The 25,635-nt window shown below is 57.1% G+C and overlaps 1 protein-coding gene and 1 long non-coding RNA gene across 5 annotated transcripts; one reads left to right on the plus strand and one right to left on the minus strand.

Moving 5' to 3' along the window:
* The first annotated feature begins 180 nt into the window (after positions 1-180).
* Positions 181-595, plus strand: LOC143692535 (uncharacterized). Its single transcript, XR_013180326.1, has 3 exons — positions 181-206; positions 287-412; positions 469-595. It is a non-coding gene; the product is annotated as an uncharacterized LOC143692535 (long non-coding RNA).
* TLCD3B (TLC domain containing 3B) lies at positions 485-24,240 on the minus strand. 4 transcript variants are annotated; one of them, XM_077172778.1, is made up of 5 exons: positions 23,821-24,236; positions 15,730-15,816; positions 11,474-11,690; positions 7,706-7,801; positions 488-1,034 (listed from the first exon to the last, which is right to left on the minus strand). In XM_077172778.1, the coding sequence occupies exons 1-5, from the start codon at positions 24,018-24,020 to the stop codon at positions 762-764; spliced, it is 873 nt and encodes a 290-aa protein (XP_077028893.1). In that variant the 5' UTR covers positions 24,021-24,236; the 3' UTR covers positions 488-761. The 4 variants fall into 4 exon arrangements, with proteins under 4 accessions (XP_077028894.1, XP_077028893.1, XP_077028896.1 ...); XM_077172781.1 differs by lacking the exon at positions 23,821-24,236 and adding an exon at positions 23,348-23,394 and having other exon boundaries at positions 489-1,034; XM_077172780.1 differs by lacking the exon at positions 488-1,034 and adding an exon at positions 1,054-1,495 and having other exon boundaries at positions 23,821-24,240.
* Positions 24,241-25,635: the final 1,395 nt, after the last annotated feature.

Here is a 25,635-nt window from a genome sequence, read left to right on the forward strand (position 1 = left end):
ATTGTCCCAGGGATTGTCCCAGGGATTGTCCCCAGGTTGTCCCCAGGTTGTCCCCAGGTTGTCCCCGAGATTGTCCCAGGTTTAGCCCTGGGATTATCCCCAGGATTGTCCCAGGGATTGTCCCCAGGTTATCCCTGGAATCATCCCAGGATTGTCCCCAGGTTGTCCCCAGGATTATCCCAGGATTGTCCCCAGGTTGTCCCCAGGTTGTCCCCAGAATCATCCCAGGTTTGTCCCCAGGTTATCCCTGGGATTGTCCCTGGGTTATCCCCGGGATTGTCCCCAGGTTGTCCCCAGTTGCCCCCAAGATTGTCCCCGGAATTGTCCCCAGGTTGTTCCGATGATTATCCCTGGAATTGTCCCAGAGATTGCCCCCAAGATTATCCCAGGTTATCCCCGGGATTGTCCCCAGGTTGTCCCCAGGATTATCCCAGGTTATCCCCGGAATCATCCCAGGATTGTCCCCAGGTTGTCCCCAGGATTATCCCAGGGATTGTCCCCAGGATGTCCCCAGGTTGCCCCCACAATTGTCCCTGGGTTATCCCCGGGATTATCTCCAGGATTGTCCCCAGGCTGTCCCCAGGTTATCCCTGGAATCGTCCCAGGATTATCCCAGGGATTGTCCCCGAGATTGTCCCCAGGATTATCCCCGGGATTATCCCAGGGATTGTCCCCAGAATCGTCCCCGAGATTGTCCCACGTTTATCCCCGGGATTGTCCCCGGGCATTGTCCCCTCTCATTGTCCCCTCTCATCGTCCCCTCAGGGCGGCCGCGGCTGCGTCCCCGCCGGCCGGAAGAGGCGCCAGGTCCCGCGGCAGATGAGGCCGAACCAGTAGAGCTGGGGCGCGGCCAGGGCGGCGGCGGCGGCGTTGTAGGCCGGGGGCAGGGCCGAGGGCACGCGCAGCAGGGCCAGGCCCCGGTGGCGCCCGTAGCGCCAGTACAGGTACGGGAAGAGAAGAACCCGGCAGGCCAGGAAGGTCAGCAGCAGGGCCACCGCGTTGAGCTTGTGCAGAGCCGTGTGCTGCCGGCGGAACTGAGGGGGGGACGGGACAGCCTGAGGTGGGTGTGGGGTCTCCAGGGCGTGGGGGACAAGGGGAGACCTCAAAAGTTCTTCTGGGATGAGGAGAAGGGGAGGAATTTGTGGTGGCCACATCTCAGGGGGGTTTGAGGAGAACCATGGGGATGTTCTAGAAGGGATCCAGATGTGGTTATGGGGTCTCTGGGGTGGGACAAATCCATGGAGACCTCAAAAGTTCTTCTGGGGTGAGGAGAAGGGGAGGAATCTTTGGTGGCCACATCTCAGGGGGGTTTGGAGGCGACAATGCAGGACCTCCTAGTGAGGATCCCCATGTGGTTCTGGAGTCTCCAGGGCGTGGGGGACATGGAGGGACCTCAAAGTTCTCGTGGGAGGAGGAGAAGGGGAGCAATGGCAGTGAAGGTCAGCAGCAGGGCCACCGCGTTGAGCTTGTGCAGAGCCGTGTGCTGCTGGCGGAACTGAGGGTGGGATGGGAGAGCCTGAGGTGGGTGTGGGGTCTCCAGGGCTTGGGGGACAAGGGGACACCAGAATGGTTCCTCTAGGGTGGGGGGAAGGGAGGGAATTTGTGGTGGCCACATCTCAGGGGGGTTTGAGGAGAACGATGGGGACACTGTGGAAGGGATCCAGATGTTGTTATGAGGTCTCCAGGGCGTGGGGGACAAGGGGACACCTGAATGGTTCCTCTAGGGTGGGGGGAAGGGGAGGAATTTGTGGTGGCCGCATCTCAGGGGGGTTTGGTGGAGACAATGCAGGATCTCCTAGTGAGGATCCTGATGTGGTTCTGGAGTCTCCAGGGCTTGGGGGACAAGGGGAGACCTCAAAAGTTCTTCTGGGATGAAGATAAGGGGGAGAATTTGTGGTGGCCACATCTCAGGGGGGTTTGAGGAGAACCATGGGGACCTTCTAGAAGTGACCCCGATGTGGTTTTGGGGTCTCCAGGGCTTGGGGGACAAGGGGACACCAGAATGGATCTGCTGGGGTGAGGAGAAGGGGAGGAATTTGTGGTGGCCACATCTCAGGGGGGTTTGGTGGGACAAGGGAGGATCCCCCAATTGAGGATCCCTATGTGGTTCTGGAGTCTCCGGGGCTTGGGGGACAAGGGGACACCAGAATGGTTCTGCTGGGGTGGGGAGAAGGGGAGGAATTTGTGGTGGCCACATCTCAGGGGGGTTTGGTGGAGAACAATGGGGACCTTCTAGAAGTGATCCCGATGTTGTTATGGGGTCTCCAGGGCGTGGGGGACAAGGGGACACCAGAATGGATCTGCTGGGGTGGGGGGAAGGGGGGGAATTTGTGGTGGCCACATCTCAGGGAGGTTTGAGGAGAACGATGGGGACACTGTGGAATGGATCCCGATGTTGTTATGGGGTCTCCGGGGGGTGAGGAATCCATGGAGACCTCAAAAGTTCTTCTGGGGTGAAGATAAGGGGGAGAATTTGTGGTGGCCACATCTCAGGGGGGTTTGAGGAGAACAATGGGGACACTGTGGAAGTGACCCCGATGTTGTTATGGGGTCTCTGGGGTGGGACAAATCCATGGAGACCTCAAAAGTCCTTGTGGGATGTCAAGGAAGGGAGAAATTTGTGGTGGCCACATCTCAGGGGGGTTTGAGGAGAACGATGGGGACCTTCTAGAATTGACCCCGATGTTGTTATGGGGTCTCTGGGGCGTGAGGAATCCATGGAGACCTCCAAAGTTCTTCTGGGATGGGGACAAGGGGGGGAATCTGTGGTGGCCACATCTCAGGGGGGTTTGGTGGAGAACCATGGGGACCTTCTAGAAGTGACCCCGATGTGGTTTTGGGGTCTCTCAGGGGTGAGGAATCCATGGGGACCTCAAAAGTTCTTCTGGGATGAGCAGAAGGGGAGGAATTTGTGGTGGCCACATCTCAGGGGGGTTTGAGGAGAACCATGGGGACCTTCTGGAAGTGACCCCCATGTGGTTTTGGGGTCTCCGGGGAGTGAGGAATCCATGGAGACCTCAAAAGTCCTTGTGGGACGTCAAGAAAGGGAGGAACCTGTGGTGGCCACATCTCAGGGGGGTTTGAGGAGAACAATGGGGATGTTCTAGAAGTGACCCCGATGTGGTTTTGGGGTCTCTGGGGGGTCCCAAATCCATGGGGACCTCCAAAGTCCTTGTGGGGTGGGGACAAGGGGGGGAATTTGTGGTGGCCACATCTCAGGGGGGTTTGGAGGAGAACCATGGGGATGTTCTAGAAGGGATCCAGATGTTGTTATGGGGTCTGTGGGGTGGGACAAATCCATGGAGACCTCAAAAGTCCTTGTGGGGTGGGGACAAGGGGAGGAATCTTTGGTGGCCACATCTCAGGGGGGTTTGAGGAGAACAATGGGGACCTTCTGGAAGGAATCCAGGTGCAGTTATGGGGTCTGTGGGGTGGGACAAATCCATGGAGACCTCAAAAGTTCTTCTGGAATGAGGAGAAGGGGAGGAATCTGTGGTGGCCACATCTCAGGGGGGTTTGAGGAGAACCATGGGGACCTTCTAGAAGTGACCCCGATGTGGTTATGGGGTCTCTGGGAGGTCCCAAATCCATGGAGACCCCAAAGGTCCTTGTGGGGTGAGGAGAAGGGGGAGAATTTGTGGTGGCCACATCTCAGGGGGGTTTGAGGAGAACCATGGGGACCTTCTAGAAGTGACTCCGATGTGGTTATGGGGTCTCTGGGAGGTCCCAAATCCATGGGGACCTCCAAGGTCCTTGTGGGATGGGGACAAGGGGGGGAATTTGTGGTGGCCACATCTCAGGGGGGTTTGGAGGAGACCATGGGGATGTTCTAGAAGGGATCCAGATGTGGTTATGGGGTCTGTGGGGGGTGAGGAATCCATGGGGACCTCAAAAGTCCTTGTGGGATGAGCAGAAGGGGAGGAATTTGTGGTGGCCACATCTCAGGGGGGTTTGAGGAGAACCATGGGGACCTTCCAGAATTGACCCCGATGTTGTTATGGGGTCTCTGGGGTGTGAGGAATCCATGGAGACCTCAAAAGTTCTTCTGGGATGAGGAGAAAGGGGGGAATTTGTGGTGGCCACATCTCAGGGGGGTTTGAGGAGAACGATGGGGACACTGTGGAAGGGATCCCGATGTTGTTATGGGGTCTCTGGGGTGTGAGGAATCCATGGAGACCTCGAAAGTTCTTCTGGGACGTCAAAGAAAGGAGAAATTTGTGGTGGCCACATCTCAGGGGGGTTTGAGGAGAACCATGGGAACGTTCTAGAACTGACCCCGATGTGGTTTTGGGGTCTCTGGGATGTCCCAAATCCATGGAGACCCCAAAGGTCCTTGTGGGGTGGGGCCAAGGGCAGGGACCTGGGCTGGTCCCATCTCAGGGGGGTTGGAGGGGACACCGGGGACACTTTGGGACCTTCAGGGGAGGCCCCGGGGGAGCCGAGGGGGGGCTGGGAGGGATCCCCGGGGATTGGGAGAAATTGGGGAGAAATTCTGGGGTTTTTGGGGCATTTTGGGGGAATTTTGGGGTTTTTGGGGAAATTTTGGGGCATTTTAGGGGAAATTTTGGGGTTTTTGGGGCATTTTGGGGAAAATTTTGGGGTTTTTTGGGGGAAATTTTGGGGTTTTTGGGGAAATTTTGGGGTTTTTTGGGGCATTTTGGGGGAATTTTGGGGTCTTTGGGGCATTTTGGGGGAGATTTTGGGGGTTTTGGGGCATTTTGGGGGAATTTTGGGGTTTTTGGGGCATTTTGGGGGGAGATTTTGGGAGAAATTTTGGGGGTTTTGGGGCATTTTGGGGTTTTTGGGGCATTTTAGGGGAAATTTTGGGGCATTTTGGGGGAGATTTTGGGGTTTTTGGGGAAATTTTTGGGTTTTTGGGGCATTTTGGGGCATTTTGGGGGAAATTTTGGGGTATTTTGGGGGAGATTTTGGGGCATTTTGGGGTTTGGGGGAATTTTGGGGTTTTTGGGGCATTTTGGGGGAGATTTTGGGGCATTTTGGGGTTTTTTGGGGCATTTTAGGGGAAATTTTAGGGGAAATTTTAGGGGAAATTTCGGGGTTTTTGGGGCATTTTGGGGGAAATTTTGGGGTTTTTGGGGAAATTTTGGGGTTTTGGGGGCATTTTGGGGGAGATTTTAGGGGAAATTTCAGGGGAAATTTTGGGGTTTTTGGGGCATTTTGGGGAAATTTTGGGGCAAATTTTGGGGTTTTTGGGGAAATTTTGGGGTTTTTGGGAGAAATTTTGGGGGTTTTGGGGCATTTTGGGGGAAATTTTGGTGTTTTTGGGGCATTTTGGGGTTTTGGGGGCATTTTGGGGTTTTTGGGGAAATTTTGGGGTTTTTGGGGGAAATTTTGGGGTTTTCGGGGGGAAATTTGGGGATTTTTGGGGAAATTTTTGGGTTTTTGGGGCATTTTGGAGCATTTTAGGGGAAATTTTGGGGTTTTTGGGGCATTTGGGGGGAATTTTGGGGTTTTGGGGTTTTTGGGGTGAAATTTCTGGGGATTTTGGACCATTTTGGGACCGTTTGGGGATTTTTCGGGGATTTGGTTCCATTTTGGGGCTTTTTGGGGATTCTTGGGGAATCTTTGGGGCTTTTGGGGTTTTGGGGGAAAATTGGGGGAAATTTTGGGGATTTTTGGGGGATTTTTGGGATTCCTTGGGGATTTTTTGTGAAAATTTTGGGGATTTTTGGGGGATTTTTGGTGAAATTTTAGGGATTTTTTGGGGAATTTTTTGGGATTTTTTGGGAAATTTTTGGGATTTTTTTTGGAGATTTTTTGGGGATTTTTTGGGAAATTTTTGTGAAATTTTTTGAGCATTTTTTGTGAAATTTTTGGGATTTTTGGGGGGCTTTTTGGGGGATTTTTTGGGAATTTTTTTGTGAAAATTTTGGGGATTTTTTTGGGGGATTTCCTTGGGAATTTTTGATGAAAATTTTGGGGTTTTTTGGGGGGATTCTTTGGATTTTTTGGGGAATTTTTGGGATTTTTTTGTGAAATTTTTTGGGATTTTTTGGGGATTTTTTGGGGATTTTTTGGGATTTTGGGGGTATTTTTTGGGGGGATTTCTTAGGAATCTCTTGGGGCATTTTTGGGGGGTAAATTTGGGATATTTGGAATTTTTGGGACTTTTTTGTGAAATTTTTGGGATATTTTGGGGATCTTTTGGCATTTTTCGGGAGATTTTTGGGGATTTTAGGGGAAAATTGGGGGAAATTTTTAGGATTTTTTTGGGATTTTTGGGGATTTCTTTGTGATTTTGGGGGATTTTTTGGGGATTTTTTGGGATTTTTCAGGGATTTTTTTGTGAAATTTTTTGGGGATTTTTTGGGGATTTTTCTGAAATTTTTGGGGATTTTTTGGGATTTTTGGGGATTGCCTTGGGAATTTTTTCTGAATTCTTGGGGGATTTTCTGGGGATTTTTTGTGAAATTTTTGGGATTTTTATGGGATTTTTATGGGATTTTCCCATTTTTGGCCATTTCTGGCTCATTTCTGATGGGATTTTTTCGGGGTTTTTTGCATTTGGGGACATTTGGGGACACTTTGGGGACACTCGGGGCCATCTCTCACCAGGATGAGGACCTGGCCCAGCCTTGGGGTGGATTTGGGGCTGATTTTGGGGATTTTTTGGGGATTTTTAGTGAAATTTTGGGGATTTTTTTGGATTTTTGGGGGTTTTTTTTTGGGATTTCCTTGGGAATTTTTGGTGAAAGTTTTGGGGATTTTTTTGGGATTTTTTTGGAATTTTTTGGGGATTTTTGGGGGATTTTTAGTGAAATTTTGGGGATTTTTTTTTTGATTTTTGGGGATTTTTGTGAAAATTTTGGGATTTTGGGGGGATTTTTTGGTGATTTTTGGGGAATTTTTGGTGATTTTTTTCGGATTTTTTGGGGAATTTTTTGGTGATTTTTGGGGAATTTTTGGTGATTTTTTTCGGATTTTTTGGGGAATTTTTTGGGGATTTTTGGGGGATTTTTGGGGATTTTTTTTGGATTTTTTGGGGGATTTTTGGGGGGGACTTCTTAGGAATCTCTTGGGGGATTTCGGGAGGATTTTTATGGGATTTTCATGGGATTTTCCTGTTTTTGGCCATTTCTGGGCCATTTTTTGTGGGATTTTTTCGGGGTTTTTTGCATTTGGGGACATTTGGGGACACTTGGGGACACTTGGGGCCATCTCTCACCAGGATGAGGACCTGACCCAGGTACATTTTTATGGGATTTTTATGGGATTTTTATGGGATTTTCTGGGATTTTCCCGTTTTTGGCCATTTCTGGCTCATTTTTCGCGGGATTTTTTCGGGGTTTTTTGCATTTGGGGACACTTGGGGACACTTGGGGACATTTGGGGCCATCTCTCACCAGGATGAGGACCTGGCCCAGCCTTGGGGCGGATTTTGGGATTTTTATGGGATTTTATGGGATTTTTATGGGATTTTTCCATTTCTGGCTCATTTTTCGTGGGATTTTTTCGGGGTTTTTTGCATTTGGGGACATTTTGGGGACACTTGGGGACATTTGGGGCCATCTCTCACCAGGATGAGGACCTGGCCCAGGTGCATTTTTATGGGATTTTATGGGATTTTCATGGGATTTTCCCGTTTTTGGCCATTTCTGGGCCATTTTTCGTAGGATTTTTTCGGGGTTTTTTGCATTTGGGGACATTTTGGGGACACTTGGGGACATTTGGGGCCATCTCTCACCAGGATGAGGACCTTGCCCAGGCACACGAAGGGGGTGCTCAGCTCGGCCATCAGGAGGCAGCCCAGGAAGAAATCGCCCTTGCCCTGGCGCCACAGCTGGGGGACACCGGGGACACCCCAATGGCACCAAATGGCCCCAAAAATGTCCCCAAAACCGGCCCCGACCCCCCCAAAATGTCCCCAACCCCCCAAAGGTCACCCAATGTCACCGAGGTGTCCCCAACACCCCCAAAATGTCCCCAAGATGTCCCCAACCCTCCCAAGATGTCCCCAAAGTGTCCCCCAAAATGTCCCCAAAAATGTCCCCAAATGTCACCCAAGGTGTCCCCAAAAATGTCCCCAAAAATGTCCCCAAAGTGTCCCCAAGGTCTCCCCAAAGGGTCCCCAACCCCCCAAAGGTCACCCAATGTCACCGAGGTGTCCCCAATACCCCCCAAATGTCCCCAAAAATGTCCCCAACACCCCAAAAATGTCTCCAAAAATTTCTCCAAAATGTCCCCAAAGTGTCTCCAAAGTGTCCCCCAAAAATGTTCCCAAAGTGTCCCCAAAGTGTCCCCAAACTTCCCCAAAAATGTCCCCAAAAATGTCCCCAAAGTGTCCCCCAAGACCCCAAAAATGTCCCCAAAATGTCCCCAAAAATGTCCCCAAAGTGACCCCCAAGGTGACCCAAAAATGTCCCCAAAAGTGTCCCCAAAAGGTCCCCAAATGTCACCAAGGTGTCCCCAAGGTGTCCCCAAAAATGTACCCAAAGTGACCCCAAAGTGTCCCCAAAGTGTCCCCAACCCCCCCCCAAAGGTCACCCAATGTCACCAAGGTGTCCCCAACACCCCAAAAGTGTCCCCAAAGTGTCTCCAAAAGTCCCCAAAAAGTCCCCAAAGTGTCCCCAAAGGTGACCCCAAAATGTCCTTAAACGTCCCCAAAGTGTCCCCAAAAATGTCCCCAAAGTGTGCCCAACCCCCCCAAAGTGTCCCCAACCCCTCAAAGGTCACCCAATGTCACCAAGGTGTCCCCAACACCCCAAAAATGTCCCCAAAAATGTCCCCAAAGTGACCCCCAAGTGTCCCCAAAAAGTCCCCAACCCCCCCTCAAAGGTCACCCGAGCTCCTCAAAGTGTCCCCAAGGTGTCCCCAAAAATGTCCCCAAAGTGTCCCCAAAAATGTCCCCAAATGTTCCCGAAAGTGTCCCCAAAGTGACACAAAAATGTCCCCAAAGTGTCCCCAAAGTGTCCCCAAACCCCCCTCAAAGGTCACCCAATGTCACCAAGGTGTCCCCAACACCCCAAAAATGTCCCCAAAGTGTCCCCCAAGGTGACCCCGAAATGTCCCCAAAGTGACCCCAAAAATGTCCCAAAAAATGTCCCAAAAAATGTCCCCAAATGTCACCCAAGGTGTCCCAAAAAATGTCCCCAAAAGTGACCCCAAATGTCCCCAAAAATGTCCCCAAAGTGTCCCCAAAGTGTCCCCAAAGTGTCCCCCAATACCCCAAAAATGTCCCAAAAATGTCCCCAAAGTGTCTCCAAAAATGTCCCCAACGCCCCCCAAAAGGTCACCCAACGCCCCCAGAGTGTCCCCCAAAGGTCCCCCAGGTGTCCCCAAGGTGTCCCCAAACCCCCCCAATTTTCACCCATTTTCTCCCAATTTTCACCATTTTCCCCCCTTTTTCCATTCCCAGCTGTGCCCAGGTAACCCCAAAATCCCCATTTTTCCACCCCAAAATCCCCATTTTTCACCTCAAAATCCCCATTTTCCACCCAATTTTCACGGGGTTTTTTCTGCCCATCCCCTCCCAGGTGTCCCCAGGTGTCCCCAAACCCCCCAATTTTCACCCATTTCCCCCGATTTTCACCAATTTTTCCATTCCCAGCTGTGCCCAGGTGTCCCCAAAATCCCCATTTTTCACCCCAAAATCCCCATTTTCCACCCCAAAATCCTCATTTTCCACCCGATTTTCACGGGGTTTTTTTTTGCCCATCCCCTCCCATCCCCGCCCAGCCATGCCCAGGTGTGCCCAGGTAACCCCAAAATCCTCATTTTTAACCCCAAAATCCCCATTTTTAACCCCAAAATCCCAATTTTCCACCCCAAAATCCCCATTTTTTCACCCCCAAAATCCCCATTTTCCACCCGATTTTCACGGGGTTTTTTTTGCCCATCCCCTCCCAGCTGTGCCCAGGTAACCCCAAAATCCCCGTTTTTAACCCCAAAATCCCCATTTTCCACCCCAAAATCCTCATTTCTGACCCAATTTTCACGGGTTTTTTTTTTGCCCATCCCCTCCCAGCTGTGCCCAGTTGTGCCCAGGTAACCCCAAAATCCCCATTTTTCACCCATTTTCCCCCAATTTTCACCAATTTCCTCCCAATTTTCACCATTTTTCCCCCCTTTCTCCATTCCCAGGTGCCCCAGGTGTGCCCAGGTGTCCCCAAAATCCCCATTTTCACCCCCAAAATCCCAATTTTTCACCCGATTTTCACGGTGTTTTTTTTGCCCATCCCCTCCCAGGTGCCCCCAGGTGTCCCTAAACCCCCATTTTTAACCCCAAAATCCCCATTTTTCCACCCCAAAATCCCCAATTTTCCACCCCAAAATCCCCATTTTCCACCCAATTTTCACGGGTTTTTTTTTTGCCCATCCCCTCCCAGCCGTGCCCAGGTGTGCCCAGGTAACCCCAAAATCCCCATTTTTAACCCCAAAATCCCCATTTTTAACCCCAAAATCCCCATTTTTAACCCCAAAACCCCCATTTTTAACCCCAAAATCCCCATTTTTCCACCCCAAAATCCCCATTTTCCACCCCAAAAATCCCCATTTTCCACCCAATTTTCACGGGTTTTTTTCTGCCCATCCCCTCCCAGGTGTGCCCAGGTGTCCCCAAAATCCCCATTTTTCACCCCAAAATCCCCATTTTTCACCCCAAAATCCCCATTTTTCACCTGATTTTCACGGGGTTTTTTTTGCCCATCCCCTCCCAGCTGTGCCCAGCTGTGCCCAGCTGTCCCCAAATTCCCCATTTTCCACCCCAAAATCCCAATTTTTTAACCCCAAAATCCCCATTTTCCACCCCAAAATCCCCATTTTCCACCCAATTTCCATGGGGTTTTTTTTGCCCATCCCCTCCCAGCTGTGCCCAGGTGTGCCCAGACTCCCCAATTTTCACCGATTTCCTCCCATTTTTCACCAATTTCCTCCCAATTTTTGCTGGTTTTTCCCCTCCAGGTGTGCCCAGGTAACCCCAAAATCCCCATTTTTAACCCCAAAATCCCCATTTTTCACCCCAAAATCCCCGTTTTTAACCCCAAAATCCCCATTTTCCACCCAATTTTCACGGGTTTTTTTTTGCCCATCCCCTCCCAGCTGCCCCCAGGTGTCCCCAAACCCCCCAATTTTCACCCATTTCCCCCCAATTTTCCCCCCTTTTTCCATTCCCAGCTGTGCCCAGGTGACCCCAAAATCCCCATTTTTCACCCCAAAATCCCCATTTTAACCCCAAAATCCCCATTTTCCACCCGATTTTCACGGGGTTTTTTTTGCCCATCCCCTCCCATCCGTGCCCAGGTGTGCCCAGCTGTGCCCAGGTGTCCCCAGGTGTGCCCAGGTAACCCCAAAATCCCCATTTTCCACCCCAAAATCCCATTTTCCACCCCAAAATCCCCATTTTCCACCCGATTTTCGTGGGGTTTTTTTTGCCCATCCCCTCCCAGCTGTGCCCAGGTGTGTGCCCAGCTGTGCCCAGGTGTTCCCAGGTGTGCCCAGGTGCCCGCTCACTCACTGTGGCCACGGGGAAGCAGACCAGCACCATGGCCAGGTGGTGCAGCACCATGAGCAGCTCCTGGCGCAGGAAGGCGGCGGCGGCGCGGGGCGGGGCCGGGGCGCCGGGGGCGTGGCCTTTGACCTGGGCGCGGCACAGGTGGCACAGGTACATGGCGTACACGTCGTACACGAAGTACGGCACCGCCAGCGGCGGGTACGCCCACGCCAGCCAGTGCCTGCAGGTGAGAGACAGGTGAGGGACAGGTGAGGGACAGGTGAGGGACAGGTGAGGGACAGGTGAGGGAAAAAATACCCCAAAAAAATTGCCAAAAACCCCAAGATTTTACCCCAAAATTCAGCGAAATTCACTGAAAAATTCCCTGAGTTGGTCACGGTGAGGGACAGGTGAGGGACAGGTGAGGGACAGGTGAGCTCCAGGTATCTCCCAGGTACTCCCAGGTGTGCCCAGGAGTGTTTTGGTTTAGTCCCAGGTGTGCCCAGGTGTGTCCCAGGTGTGCCCCAGGTGTCCCCAGGTGTGTCCCCAGGTGTGTCCCAGGTGTGTCTCAGATACCCCCATGTGTCCCCAGGTGTCCCCAGGTGTGTCCCAGGTACTCCCAGGTGTGCCCAGGTGTGTCTTGGTTTAGTCCCAGGTGTGCCCAGGTGTGCCCAAATCCATTCCAGGTGTGCCCAGGTGTGTCCCAGGTGTGCCCAGGTGTCCCCAAATGTATCCCAGGTGTGCCCAGGTACCCCCAGGTGTGCCCAGGAGTGTTTTGGTTTAGTCCCAGGTGTCCCCAGGTGTCCCCAGGTGTGTCCCCAGGTGTGTCCCAGGTGTGTCCCAGGTGTGCCCAGGTGTGGCACAGGTACATGGCGTACACGTCGTACACGAAGTACGGCACCGCCAGCGGCGGGTACGCCCACGCCAGCCAGTGCCTGCAGGTGAGAGACAGACCAGGGACAGGTGAGGGACAGGTGAGGGACAGGTGAGGGAAAAAATACCCCCAAAAAATTGCCAAAAACCCCAAGATTTTACCCCAAAATTCAGTGAAATTCAGTTAAAAAATCCCTGAGTTGGTCACGGTGAGGGACACAGGTGAGGGACAGGTGAGGGACAGGTGAGGGACAGGTGAGGGAAAAAATACCCCAAAAAATTTGCCAAAATACCCCCAAGATTTTACCCCAAAATTCACTGAATTGGCCCCAAAAATCAGCGAAATTCACTTAAAAATTCATTGAGTTGGTCACGGTGAGGGACAGGTGAGGGACAGGTGAGGGAGAGGTGAGGTAAGAAATACCCCCAAAAATGGTAAAAAATCCCCAAGATTTTACCCCAAAATTCACTGAATCGGCCCCAAAAATCAGCGAAATTCACTTAAAAATTGGTCACAGTGAGGGACACCAAAAACCCCAAAAATTCTTTAAAAAAATGCCCAAAATCCCAAAGATTTTACCCCAAAAATCAGCGAAATTCACTTAAAAATTCCCTGAGTTGGTCCCAGTGAGGGACACCAAAAACCCCAAAAAAGTACAAAAAATCCCCAAAATTTTACCCCAAAATTCACTAAGTTGGCCCCAAAAATCAGCGAAATTCACTTAAAAATTCCCTGAGTTGGTCACGGTGAGGGACAGGTGAGGAACAGGTGAGGGACAGGTGAGGGACAGGTGAGGGAAAAAATACCCACAAAAAATTGCCAAAAAACCCCAAGATTTTAGCCCAAAATTCACTAAATCGGCCCCAAAAATCAGCGAAATTCACTTAAAAATTGGTCACAGTGAGGGACACCAAAAACCCCAAAAAATCTTTAAAAAAATGCCCAAAATCCCAAAGATTTTACCCCAAAACTGGCCCCAAAAATCAGCAAAATTCACTTAAAAATTCCCTGAGTTGGTCACAGTGAGGGACAGGTGAGGGACAGGTGGGGACAGGTGGGGACAGGTGGGGACAGGTGGGGACAGGTGAGCAAAAAAACCCCCAAAAAATGACAAAAAATTCCAAGGTTTTTATCCCAAAATTTGAATAAATTTGGGATATTTCACCCGAAACTTTTGCTAAAGACTTTACCTGATGACAGGTGAGGGACAGGTGGGGACAGGTGGGGACAGGTGGGGACAGGTGGGCTCCAGGTATCTCCCAGATACTCCCAGGTGTGCCCAAGATGTGTCCCAGGTACCCCCAGGTGTGTCTCAGGTGTCCCCAGGTGTGTCCCAGGTGTGTCCCAGATACTCCCAGGTGTGCCCAAATGTGCCCCAGGTGTGCCCAGGTGTGCCCCAGATACCCCCAGGTGTGCCCAGGTGTGTCTCAGATACCCCCAGGTGTATCCCAGGTACTCCCAGGTGTGCCTTGGTTTAGTCCCAGCTGTGCCCAGGTGTGCCCAACTCCATTCCAGGTGTGCCCAGGTGTGTCTCAGATACTCCCAGGTGTCCCCAGGTGTGACCAAATGTCACCAAATGTAACCCAGGTGTGCCCCAGGTGTGTCTCAGGTGTATCCCAGGTGTGCCCAGGTACCCCCAGGTGTGCCCAGGAGTGTTTTGGTTTAGTGCCAGGTGTCCCCAGGTGTCCCCCCCAGGTGTCCCTCACCTGTCCTCGATGACGTTGTTCTGGCAGGAGCTGGAGATTATGAACCCGGGTGTGTCCCCAGGTGTGTCCCCAGGTGTGTCCCCATGGTCTGGGTGTGTCCCCAGGTGTCCCCATGGGTCTGAGGATGTCCCCAGGTGTGCCCAGGTGTCCCCAGGTGTGTCCCTGTGGTCTGGGTGTGTCCCCAGGTGTGTCCCCAGCTGTCCCCCCCAGGTGTGTCCCCTCCCCAGGTGTGTCCCCTCCCCAGGTGTGTCCCCTCCCCAGGTGTCCCCAGGTGTGTCCCCAGGTGTGTCCCATCCCCAGGTGTCCCAGGTGTGTCCCCAGGTGTGTCCCCCCCCCAGGTGTGTCCCAGGTGTCCCTCACCTGTCCTCGATGACGTTGTTCTGGCAGGAGCTGGAGATGATGAACCCGGGTGTGTCCCCAGGTGTGTCCCCATGGTCTGGGTGTGTCCCCAGGTGTGTCCCTATGGTGTGTGTGTCCCAGGTGTCCCCAGGTGTGTCCCCATGGTCTGGGTGTGTCCCAGGTGTGTCCCAGGTGTATCCCCATGGGTCTGAGGATGTCCCCAGGTGTGTCCCCAGGTGTGTCCCCTCCCCAGGTGTCCCTCACCTGTCGATGACGTTGTTCTGGCAGGAGCTGGAGATGATGAACCCGGGTGTGTCCCCAGGTGTGTCCCCATGGTCTGGGTGTGTCCCCAGGTGTGTCCCAGGTGTATCCCCATGGGTCTGAGGATGTCCCCAGGTGTCCCCAGGTGTGTCCCAGGTGTCCCCATGGATATGAAGGTGTCCCCCAGGTGTCCTCCCAGGTGTGTCCCTATGGTCTGGGTGTGTCTCCAGCTGTCCCCAGTGTCCCCAGGTGTGTCCCAGGTGTGTCCCCATGGGTCTGAGGATGTCCCCAGGTGTCCCCAGGTGTTCCAGGTGTATCTCCAGGTGTGTCCCCATGGTCTGGGTGTGTCCCCAGGTGTGTCCCCAGGTGTCCCCATGGATATGAGAGCGTCCCCAGGTGTCCCCTCCCCAGGTGTGTCCCCTCCCCAGGTGTCCCCAGGTGTCCCAGGTGTGTCCCCTCCCCAGGTGTCCCTCACCTGTCCTCGATGACGTTGTTCTGGCAGGAGCTGGAGATGATGAACCCGGGTGTGTCCCTATGGTCTGGGTGTGTCCCCAGGTGTGTCCCCAGGTGTGTCCCCTCCCCAGGTGTGTCCCCTCCCCAGGTGTCCCCAGGTGTGTCCCTCACCTGTCCTCGATGACGTTGTTCTGGCAGGAGCTGGAGATGATGAACCCAGGTGTGTCCCCTCCCCAGGTGTGTCCCCATGGTCTGGGTGTGTCCCAGGTGTCCCCAGGTGTGTCCCCCCCCCAGGTGTGTCCCAGGTGTGTCCCCCCCCCCAGGTGTGTCCCCAGGTGTGCCCCAGGTGTGTCCCTCACCTGTCCTCGATGACGTTGTTCTGGCAGGAGCTGGAGATGATGAACCCGGGTGTGTCCCTATGGTCTGGGTGTGCCCCCAGGTGTGTCCCCTCCCCAGGTGTCCCCAGGTGTGTCCCCTCCCCAGGTGTGTGCCCAGGTGTCCCTCACCTGTCCTCGATGACGTTGTTCTGGCAGGAGCTGGAGATGATGAACCCGGGTGTGTCCCCAGGTGTGTCCCCTCCCCAGGTGTGTCCCCAGGTGTGTCCCAGGTGTCCCCATTATCTGGGTGTCCCCAGGTGTGTCCCTCACCTGTCCTCGATGACGTTGTTCTGGCAGGAGCTGGAGATGATGAACCCGGCCGTGGAGGCCATGACAGCCTGGACAGAGGACACCAACCTGGGGACAGCAGGGGACACTCAGGTGAGACACGGGTGGGACACACAGGGGACAATGGTGACACACAGGTGAGACACGGGTGGGACACACAGGGGACACACACGGGTGGGACACAGGTGTGATATGGGTGACACACAGGGGACACAGGTGACATTCAGGTGACATTCAGGCGGCACACAGGTGGCACAGGTGACACAGGTGACACAGGTGAGACACAGGTGACACACGGGGGACACACAGGGGACACACAGGTGACACAGGTGAGACACAGGTGAGACACAGGTGGGACACAGGTGACACTGGTGACACAGGTGGCGCAGGTGAGACACAGGTGAGACACAGGGGACACACAGGGGACACACACGGGTGGGACACAGGTGGGACACAGGTGACACAGGTGAGACACGGGGGACACACAGGGGACACACAGGTGACACAGGTGAGGCACAGGTGACACAGGTGAGGCACAGGTGACACAGGTGTGATACAGGTGACACACAGGGGACACAGGTGACATTCAGGTGGCACACAGGTGACACAGGTGACACAGGTGACACACAGGTGACACACAGGTGTGACACTGGGACACAGGGACACAGGTGGGACACAGGTGACACAGGGTGACACAGGTGACAAACAGGTGACAAACAGGTGAGACACGGGTGAGACACAGGTGAGACACAGGTGGGACACAGGTGACACAGGTGACACAGGTGAGGCACAGGTGAGACACAGATGACACACGGGGGACACACAGGGGACACACAGGTGACACAGGTGTGATACAGGTGACACACAGGGGACACACAGGGGACACACAGGTGAGACACAGGTGACACAGGTGGGACACAGGTGACACTGGGACACAGGGACACAGGTGGGACACAGGTGACACAAGTGACACTCAGGTGAGACACAGGTGACACAGGGGTGACACACAGAGACACAGGTGAGACACAGGTGACAAACTGGTGACACACAGGGGACAAACAGGTGGCACACAGGGGACACTCAGGTGGCACAGGTGACACAAGTGTGACACAGGTGGGACACAGGTGACACACAGGGGTGACACAGGTGACACAAGTGACACTCAGGTGAGACTCAGGTGAGACACAGGTGACACGGGTGACACAGGGGTGACACATAGGGGGCATAGGGGTGACACGGGTGACACACAGGTGAGACACAGGTGACACAGGTGTGACACAGGTGACACATAGGGGACATAGGGGTGACACAGGTGAGACACAGAGGTGACACACAGGTGACAATGGTGACACACAGGTGACAATGGTGGCACAGGTGAGACGGGTGAGACACAGGTGAGACACAGGTGACAAACAGGTGACACAGGTGTGATACGGGTGACACACAGGTGACAAACAGGTGACAATGGTGACACACAGGTGGCACAGGTGGCACAGGTGGCACAGGTGAGACACGGGTGAGACACAGGTGACAAACAGGTGACACACAGGCGAGACACGGGTGAGACACGGGTGTGACACACAGGGTGACATGGGGACGGGGGACATCAGGAATACAGGTGACACACAGGTGACACACAGGTGACACACAGGTGACAAACAGGTGAGGCACAGGTGAGACACAGGTGACACACAGGGGACATTCAGGTGACACAGGGACATCAGGAACACAGGGTGACACACACAGGTGACACTCAGGTGAGACACAGGTGACACTGGGACAGCAGGGTGACACAGGGACACAGGTAGCACACAGGTGGCACAGGTGACACACAGGGGACACACAGGGGACACACAGGTGACACAGGGACAGCAGAGATGACACAGGTGACACAGGTGAGACACAGGTGAGACACAGGTGACACACAGGGGACACAGGTGTGACACAGGTGACAGACAGGGACACAGGGGTGACACAGGAACATCAGGAACACAGGTGGCACAGGTGACACAGGGTAACACAGGGGTGACACAGGGGTGACATGGGTGACACATAGGGGACACAGGTGACACTCAGGGGACACAGGTGACACTCAGGTGACATTTAGGTCACACAGGTGACACTCAGGTGACACAGGGGACACAGGTGGGACACACACAGGTGACACACAGGTGACACAGGGACAGCAGAGATGACACAGGGACACAGGTGACACACAGGGGACGCTCAGGTGACACAGGTGACACAGGGATGACATGGGGCAGGGGGACATCAGGAATACAGGTGACACACAGGTGACACACAGGTGACACAGGTGACACAGGGACAGGGTGACACGGGGACACAGGGACAGCAGGGACACAGGGGTGACACAGGGGACAGCAGAGACACAGGTGACACAAAGACACGGTGGCACAGGGGTGACACAGGGGTGACACAGGGGTGACACAGGGACAGGGTGACACGGGGACACAGGGGTGACAGCAGGGACAGCAGGGTGACACAGGGTCACAGGGTGACACAGGGACAGAAGGGTGACACAGAGGACATCAGGAGACACCAGGGGACAGCCGGGTGACACGGTGACACGGCAATGGCGGGTGGCACAGGGGTGACACAGGGGTGGCACAGGGGACATCAGGGACACAGTGACACAGGTGTGACACAGGGGACATCAGCACCAAGGACAGCAGCCTGGGGACAGCGGGGACAGCGCGGGACACAGGGGACACCAGGGGACACAGAGGGGACACATCAGGGACACAGGTGACACAGGGACACAGCAGGGGTGACACAGGGGACAGCAGAGACACAGGTGACACAAAGACACGGTGACACAGGGTGACACAGGGGTGACACGGACAGCAGGGTGACACAGGGACATCAGGGGACAGCAGGGATGACACAGGGGTGACACAGGGGACACAGGGGTGACACAGGGGTGACACAGGGACAGCAGGGTGACACAGGGACACAGGGGACACAGGGACATCAGCACCAAGGACAGCAGCCTGGGGACAGCGGGGACAGCAGGGGTGACACAGGGATGACACAAGGGTGACACAGGGGACAGAAGAGTGACACAAGGGCATGGCAATGGTGGGTGGCACAGGGGTGACACAGAGGAGACACATCAGGGACACAGGTGACACAGGGACACAGCAGGGGTGACACAAGGGACAGCAGAGACACAGGGGACACAAAGACATGGTGACACAGGGGTGACACAGGGGTGACACAGAGGGGACACAGGGGTAGAAGGGTGACACAGGGGACACAGGGGCATGGCAATGGCGGGTGGCACAGGGGTGACAAACAGGGGACATCAGCACCAAGGACAGCAGCCTGGGGACAGCGGGGACAGCACGGGACACTGGGGGACATCAGGGGACACAGGGGTGACACAGGGGTGACACAGGGGTGACAAACAGGTGTGACACACAGGGGACACAGGGGACACAGGGGTGACACAGGGTGACACAGGGGACAGCAGGGGTGACACAGGGACAGCAGGGACAGCAGGGATGACACAGGGGGGACACAGGGACACAGCAGGGACATCAGGGACACAGGTGGCACAAAGGCACAGGGACACAGGGGTGACACAGAGGAGACACATCAGGGACACAGGGGACACAGGGGTGACACGGGTGACACAGGGACACAGGTGATGCAGGTGACACAGAGTGACACAGGGGTGGCACAGGTGGGACACAGGGGACAGCAGGGTGGCACAGGTGGCACAGGGGTGACACAGGTGACACATCACCGCTGGCACCAAGGACACCAACCTGGGGACGGGACATGGGGACATCAGGGGTGACACAGGGGGGACACAGGGACAGCAGGGACAGCAGGGGTGACACAGGTGACACAGGGGTGACACAGGGGACAGAAGAGTGACACAGGGACAGCAGGGGACATCAGGGACACAGGGACGTGGCAACAGTGGGTGACACAGGGGTGACACAGGGACACAGGTGACACAGGTGTGACACAGGGTGACACAGGGGACATCAGGGACACAGGTGACACAGGGTGGCACAGGGGTGACACAGGGACATCAGGGACACAGGGGTGACACAGGGACACAGGGGTGAGACACAGGTGACACAGGGTGACACAAAGACACAGTGACACAGGGTGACACAGGGGTGACACAAAGACATGGTGACACGGGGTGACACAGGGGTGACACAGGGTGACACAGGGGACATCAGGGGACACAGGGTCATGGCAACAGTGGGTGGCACAGGGGACATCAGCACCAAGGACAGCAGCCTGGGGACAGCGGGGACAGCGGGGACACTGGGGACACTGGGGACATGAAGGGGACATCAAAGGACACAGGGGACACTGGGGGACATGAAGGGGACATCAAGGGACACAGGGGACACTGGGGGACATGAAGGGGACATCAAGGGACACAGGGGGCACTGGGGACATCGGGGGACACTGGGGGACATCAGGGGACACAGGGGGATGGACAGGGGGACACACAGGGGACACAGAGGGACATCAGAGGACATCAGGGGGACATCAGGGGACACAGAGGGGACACAGGGACGGGGGGACACACAGGGGGACACAAGGGTGACACAGGGGGCACAGGTGACATGTGGGTGACCCACAGGTGACACTGATGACACGTTGGTGACACACGTTGGTGACACACGTTGGTGACACACGTTGGTGACACGCTGGGGGCTGGGCCAGCGCTGACGTCCCTGAGCCGTGTCCCTGTGTCCCCATGTGTGTCCCCGTGTCCCTGTGTGTGTCCCCATGTGTGTCCCCGTGTGTGTCCCCATGTGTGTCCCCGTGTGTGTCCCCGTGTGTGTCCCCATGTGTGTCCCCATGTCCCCGTGTGTGTCCCCGTGTGTGTCCCCATGTCCCCATGTGTGTCCCCGTGTGTGTCCCCGTGTGTGTCCCCATGTGTGTCCCCATGTCCCCGTGTGTGTCCCCGTGTGTGTCCCCATGTGTGTCCCCGTGTGTGTCCCCGTGTGTGTCCCCATGTCCCCGTGTGTGTCCCCGTGTGTGTCCCCATGTGTGTCCCTGTGTGTGTCCCCGTGTGTGTCCCCATGTGTGTCCCCGTGTGTGTCCCCGTGTCCCCCGCGCTGTCCCCGCGTCACCGGCTAATCCTGCCCTGCCCCCACCCCCCGGATTGTCACCGAGTGTCACCAACCCCCCCTGGATTGTCCCCAACCCCCCCCCGAGTGCCACCAACCCTCCCAGATTGTCACCACCCCCTCTGGATTGTCCCCACCCCGTCTGGATTGTCCCTGTCCTGTCCCTGATCCCCCCTGGATTGTCCCCAACCCCCCCCGAGTGTCCCCAACCCTCCCAGATTGTCCCCACCCCCCCCGGATTGTCCCCAACCCCATGCGGTGTCCCCAATCCCGGATTGTCACCAATCCCGGATTGTCCCCACCCCCCCCCGATTGTCACCAATCCCGGATTGTCCCCAACCCCGCCCCCCCGGATTGTCACCAATCCCGGATTGTCCCCAACCCCCCCTGGATTGTCACCAATCCCGGATTGTCCCCAACCCCACCCCCCCCCCCCGGCCTGGCCTTGTCACTGTCCCTGTCCCTGACCCCGCCCCCCTGCCCGGGCCAGCACCGGCCTGGAGGTGGCCCTGTCACTGTCACTGTCACTGTCCCGTCACTGTCACTGTCCCTGTCCCTGTCCCTGTCACTGTCAGTGTCACTGTCCCTGTCCCTGTCACTGTCACTGTCCCTGTCCCTGTCCCCTCCCTGTCCCTGTCACTGTCACTGTCCCCTCACTGTCACTGTCACTGTCACTGTCAGTGTCCCCTCCCTGTCACTGTCCCTGTCCCCTCCCTGTCCCTGTCCCTGTCACTGCCACTGTCACTGTCCCCTCCCTGTCACTGCCACTGTCCCGTCACTGTCACTGTCACTGTCACTGTCACTGTCCCCTCACTGTCCCCATCACTGTCCCCTCCCTGTCACTGCCACTGTCCCTGTCACTGTCCCTGTCCCTGTCCCCTCCCTGTCACTGCCACTGTCCCTGTCACTGCCACTGTCACTGTCCCCTCCCTGTCACTGTCCCCTCCTGTCCCCTCCCTGTCCCCATCCCTGTCCCCTCGCTGTCACTGTCACTGTCCCTATCGCTGTCCCCTCCCTGTCACTGTCCCTGTCACTGTCACTGTCCCCAGCCCTGTCCCTGTCACTCTCACAGTGTCACCTCCTGCCCTGTCCCCTCCCTGTCCCGTCCTTGTCTCCAGCCCTGGCCTTGTCATGTCCCCTCCCTGTCCCCTTGCTGTCCCAATGCCACCCATCCCGGTCCCTGCAGTGTCCCCATCCCTGTCCCCTCCTGTCCCCTCCCTGTCCCCTCCTGTCCCTTCACTGTCCCAGCCCTGTCCCTTCTTTGTCCCCATCCCTGTCCCCTCCCTGTCCCCATCCTGGTCCCTGCAGTGTCCCCTGCATGTCCCCAGCCCTGTCCCCTCCCTGGCCTGGTGCCACCCATCCCTGTCCCATCCCTGTCCCTGCAGTGTCCCCATCCCTGTCCCCATCCTTGTCCCCATCCTTGTCCCTTCCATGTCCCAGTGCCACCCATTCCTGTCCCATCCCTGTCCCTGCAGTGTCCCCATCCCTGTCCCCTCCATGTCCCATCCTTGTCCCCCCACCTCCATCCCTGTCACCCTCACGGTGTCACCTCCTGCCCTGTCCCCTCCTTGTCCCTTCCCTGGCCTGGTGCCACCCATCCCTGTCCCCATCCTTGTCCCCTCCCTGTCCCTGCAGTGTCCCCAGCCCTGTCCCCTCCATGTCCCCATCCTGGCCCTGCAGTGTCCCCAGCCCTGTCCCTGTCACCCTCACGGTGTCACCTCCTGCCCTGTCCCCTCCTTGTCCCTTCCCTGGCCCGGTGCCACCCATCCCTGTCCCATCCCTGTCCCTGCAGTGTCCCCATCCCTGTCCCCATCCCTGTCCCTATCCGTGTCCCCATCCTGGCCCGGTGCCACCCATCCCAGTCCCTGCAGTGTCCCCGGCCCTGTCCCTGTCACTCTCACGGTGTCACCTCCTGCCCTGTCCCCTTCCTGGCCTGGTGCCACCCATCCCTGTCCCAGCCCTGTCCCCATCCCTGTCCCCTCCTTGTCCCCCCACCTCCATCCCTGTCACTCTTACAGTGTCACCTCCTGTCCTGTCACTTCCCTGGCCCGGTGCCACCCATCCCTGTCCCTGCAGTGTCCCCAACTCTGTCCCCATCCCTGTCCCTCCAGTGTCCCCATCCCTGTCCCCTCCCTGTCCCTGCAGTGTCCCCAGCCCTGTCCCCTCCCTGTCCCCATCCCTGTCCCCTCCCTGTCCCCTCCCTGTCCCCAAGCCCCCCTGGCCATCACGCTGGTGGCCCTGGCCAGGAGTCCCCCACCCGTCCCCTCCCTGTCCCCTCCTTGTCCCCATCCCTGTCCCCTCCTTGTCCCCATGCCCCCAGCTGTCCCCTGTCCCCATCCCCATTGTCCCCTCCCTGTCCCCATTGTCCCCTTGGTGTCACCTGGCTGCCAGCACCGTGCCCCTGTCCCGGTCCCCATTGTCCCCTCCCTGTCCCCCTTGTCCCCTCCCTGTCCCCGTTGTCCCCTCGGTGTCACCTGGCGGCCAGCACGGTGGCGCGGCTCTGGGGACAGCCGGCGATGGCGGCCAGCACCGTGCCCCTGTCCCTGTCCCCACTGTCCCCTCCCTGTCCCCATTGTCCCCTCCCTGTCCCCGTTGTCCCCTCGGTGTCACCTGGCGGCCAGCACCGTGCCCCTGTCCCTGTCCCCATTGTCCCCTCCCTGTCCCCATTGTCCCCTCCCTGTCCCCATCCCCGTTGTCCCCGTTGTCCCCTCGGTGTCACCTGGCGGCCAGCACGGTGGCGCGGCTCTGGGGACAGCCGGCGATGGCGGCCAGCACCGTGCCCCTGTCCCTGTCCCCACTGTCCCCTCCCTGTCCCCATTGTCCCCTCCCTGTCCCCGTTGTCCCCTCGGTGTCACCTGGCGGCCAGCACCGTGCCCCTGTCCCTGTCCCCATTGTCCCCATTGTCCCCATTGTCCCCTCCCTGTCCCCGTTGTCCCCTCGGTGTCACCTGGCGGCCAGCACGGTGGCGCGGCTCTGGGGACAGCCGGCGATGGCGGCCAGGCCTCGCCGGGCCAGCACGAAGAGCCCCGGGAAGAAGATGAGCCCCGGCACGCAGAGCAGCCCCGCCGCCAGCCCCGGCGACACCGGCGGCGACACCGGCGGCGACAGCGGCGGCGACAGCGGCGGCGACACCGCGGCGCCGGGCATGGCCGGGCGGGAGGGCGGGGCCTGCCCGGGGAGGGGGCGGGGCCTCAGGGGGGATGGGCGGGCTGGGGACAGCGAGGGGACAGCGAGGGGACAGCGCGGGGACAGCGCGGGGACAGCGCGAGGGACGGAGGGGACAGCGCGGGGACAGCGGGGACAGCGGGCATGGCCGGAGGGGGCGGGGCCTGGGGCGCCGCAGGGACACCGGGAGTGGGGCGGGGCTTGGGAGGGGCGGGGTTTAGGGGATTAGGGGCGGGGCCAAGGGGATGGGACAGAGGGGGCGTGGCCAAGAGGACACTGGAGGGACACCAGGAATGGATGGAGGGGCGGGGCTTGGGGACTTAGGGGCGTGGCCAAGGGGACACCAGAGGGACACCGGGAATGGATGGAGGGGGCGGGGCTTAGGGGACTTAGGGGCGTTGCCAAGGGGATGGGACAGAGGGGGCGTGGCCAAGAGGACACAGGGAAAGATAACGGGAATAAATGGAGGGGGCGGGGTTTAAGGGATTTAGAAGCGTGGCCAAGGGGACACTGGGAAAGATAACGGGAATGAAAGGAGGGGGCGGGGCTTAGGGCGGTTTAGGGGCGGGGCCAAGGGGATGGGACAGAGGGGGCGTGGCCAAGGGGACACCGCAGGGACACGGGGAATTGATGGAGGGGCGGGGCTTGGGGGACTTAGGGGCGTGGCCAAGGGGGCACCGCAGGGACACCGGGACTGGGGGCGGGGCTTGGGGGGGTTTAAGGGTTTAGGGGCGTGGCCAAAGGGGACACTGGGAAAGGTAACGGGAACGAAAGGAGGGGGCGGGGTTTAGGGGATTTAGGGGCGTGGCCAAGGGGATATCGGGATGGACACAGGGACTGAAAGGGGGTGGGGCTTAGGGGGATGTAGGGGCGGGGACAAAGGGGAGGGGACAAGGGGACACCAGCGGGACACTGGGAGGGAGGGGCGGGGCTTGGGCAGGGGGCGGGGGTTAATAAGGGCGTGGCTTTTGGCATGGGGCGGGATTTACAGGGAGATTGGCCAATGGGAGTGGGGACAAAGGGGAGACTGGAAGAGGGCGTGGCTTGAGGGAGTGGGCGGGGCTTCACAGACCAGTCAATAAGACAGTTGAGGCTGTCTGAGTGGGCGTGGCTTAGAGGTGAGCGGTGGGGCTAATAAATTAATAAGGGGCGTGGCCTAATCCATGAGTGGCTGCCAGGGCGTGGTTTTACCAAAAGGGGAGGAGCTACCCCCACGCCCCGCCCCACGCCCCTCCCCGCTTCATTTACATAAATCTCCCCCTCCCCGACTCCTGGGCGGGTCTGCCCCCTCCCTCAGCACCTCATGAATATTCAGCTCGCGGCTCTGGCGCGGCTCATTTCCATAAATTTGCGTGGATTTCCGTGAGGGCCGCGCTCCCGCCCCCCCCCCCCGGTCACGGCAGCGGCGGGAAGGCCGCGCGCGCTGATTGGCCGAGGCCGGCAGCCAATCAGGAGCCATCGCGGGGCGGAGCGGGGGGGGCGGCGCTGATTGGCTGAGAGGAGGAGGGCGGGGTTTGAGGGGCGGGCGGCCAATGGGAGCGGGCGGGGAGGCGTTGCCATGGCGACGGCGCAGGGTTGGTTGAATATTTATGAGCTG

This window comes from Agelaius phoeniceus (assembly GCF_051311805.1).
Source record: "Agelaius phoeniceus isolate bAgePho1 chromosome W unlocalized genomic scaffold, bAgePho1.hap1 SUPER_W_unloc_1, whole genome shotgun sequence".
NCBI classification, from domain to species: Eukaryota; Metazoa; Chordata; class Aves; order Passeriformes; family Icteridae; genus Agelaius; species Agelaius phoeniceus.

What these genes read in the sequence shown, in the direction of transcription:
- TLCD3B (XM_077172778.1), bottom strand. Translation starts at nt 24,020, where the DNA reads ATGCCCGGCGCCGCGGTGTCGCCGCCGCTGTCGCCGCCGCTGTCGCCG. An exon ending in TCTGCTTCCCCGTGGCCACA is followed by an intron (nt 7,802 to 11,473) that starts GTGAGTGAGCGG and finishes GGTGTCCCCCAG; the next exon opens with CTGTGGCGCCAGGGCAAGGG. An exon ending in TGGGCAAGGTCCTCATCCTG is followed by an intron (nt 1,035 to 7,705) that starts GTGAGAGATGGC and finishes TCCCCCCCTCAG; the next exon opens with TTCCGCCGGCAGCACACGGC.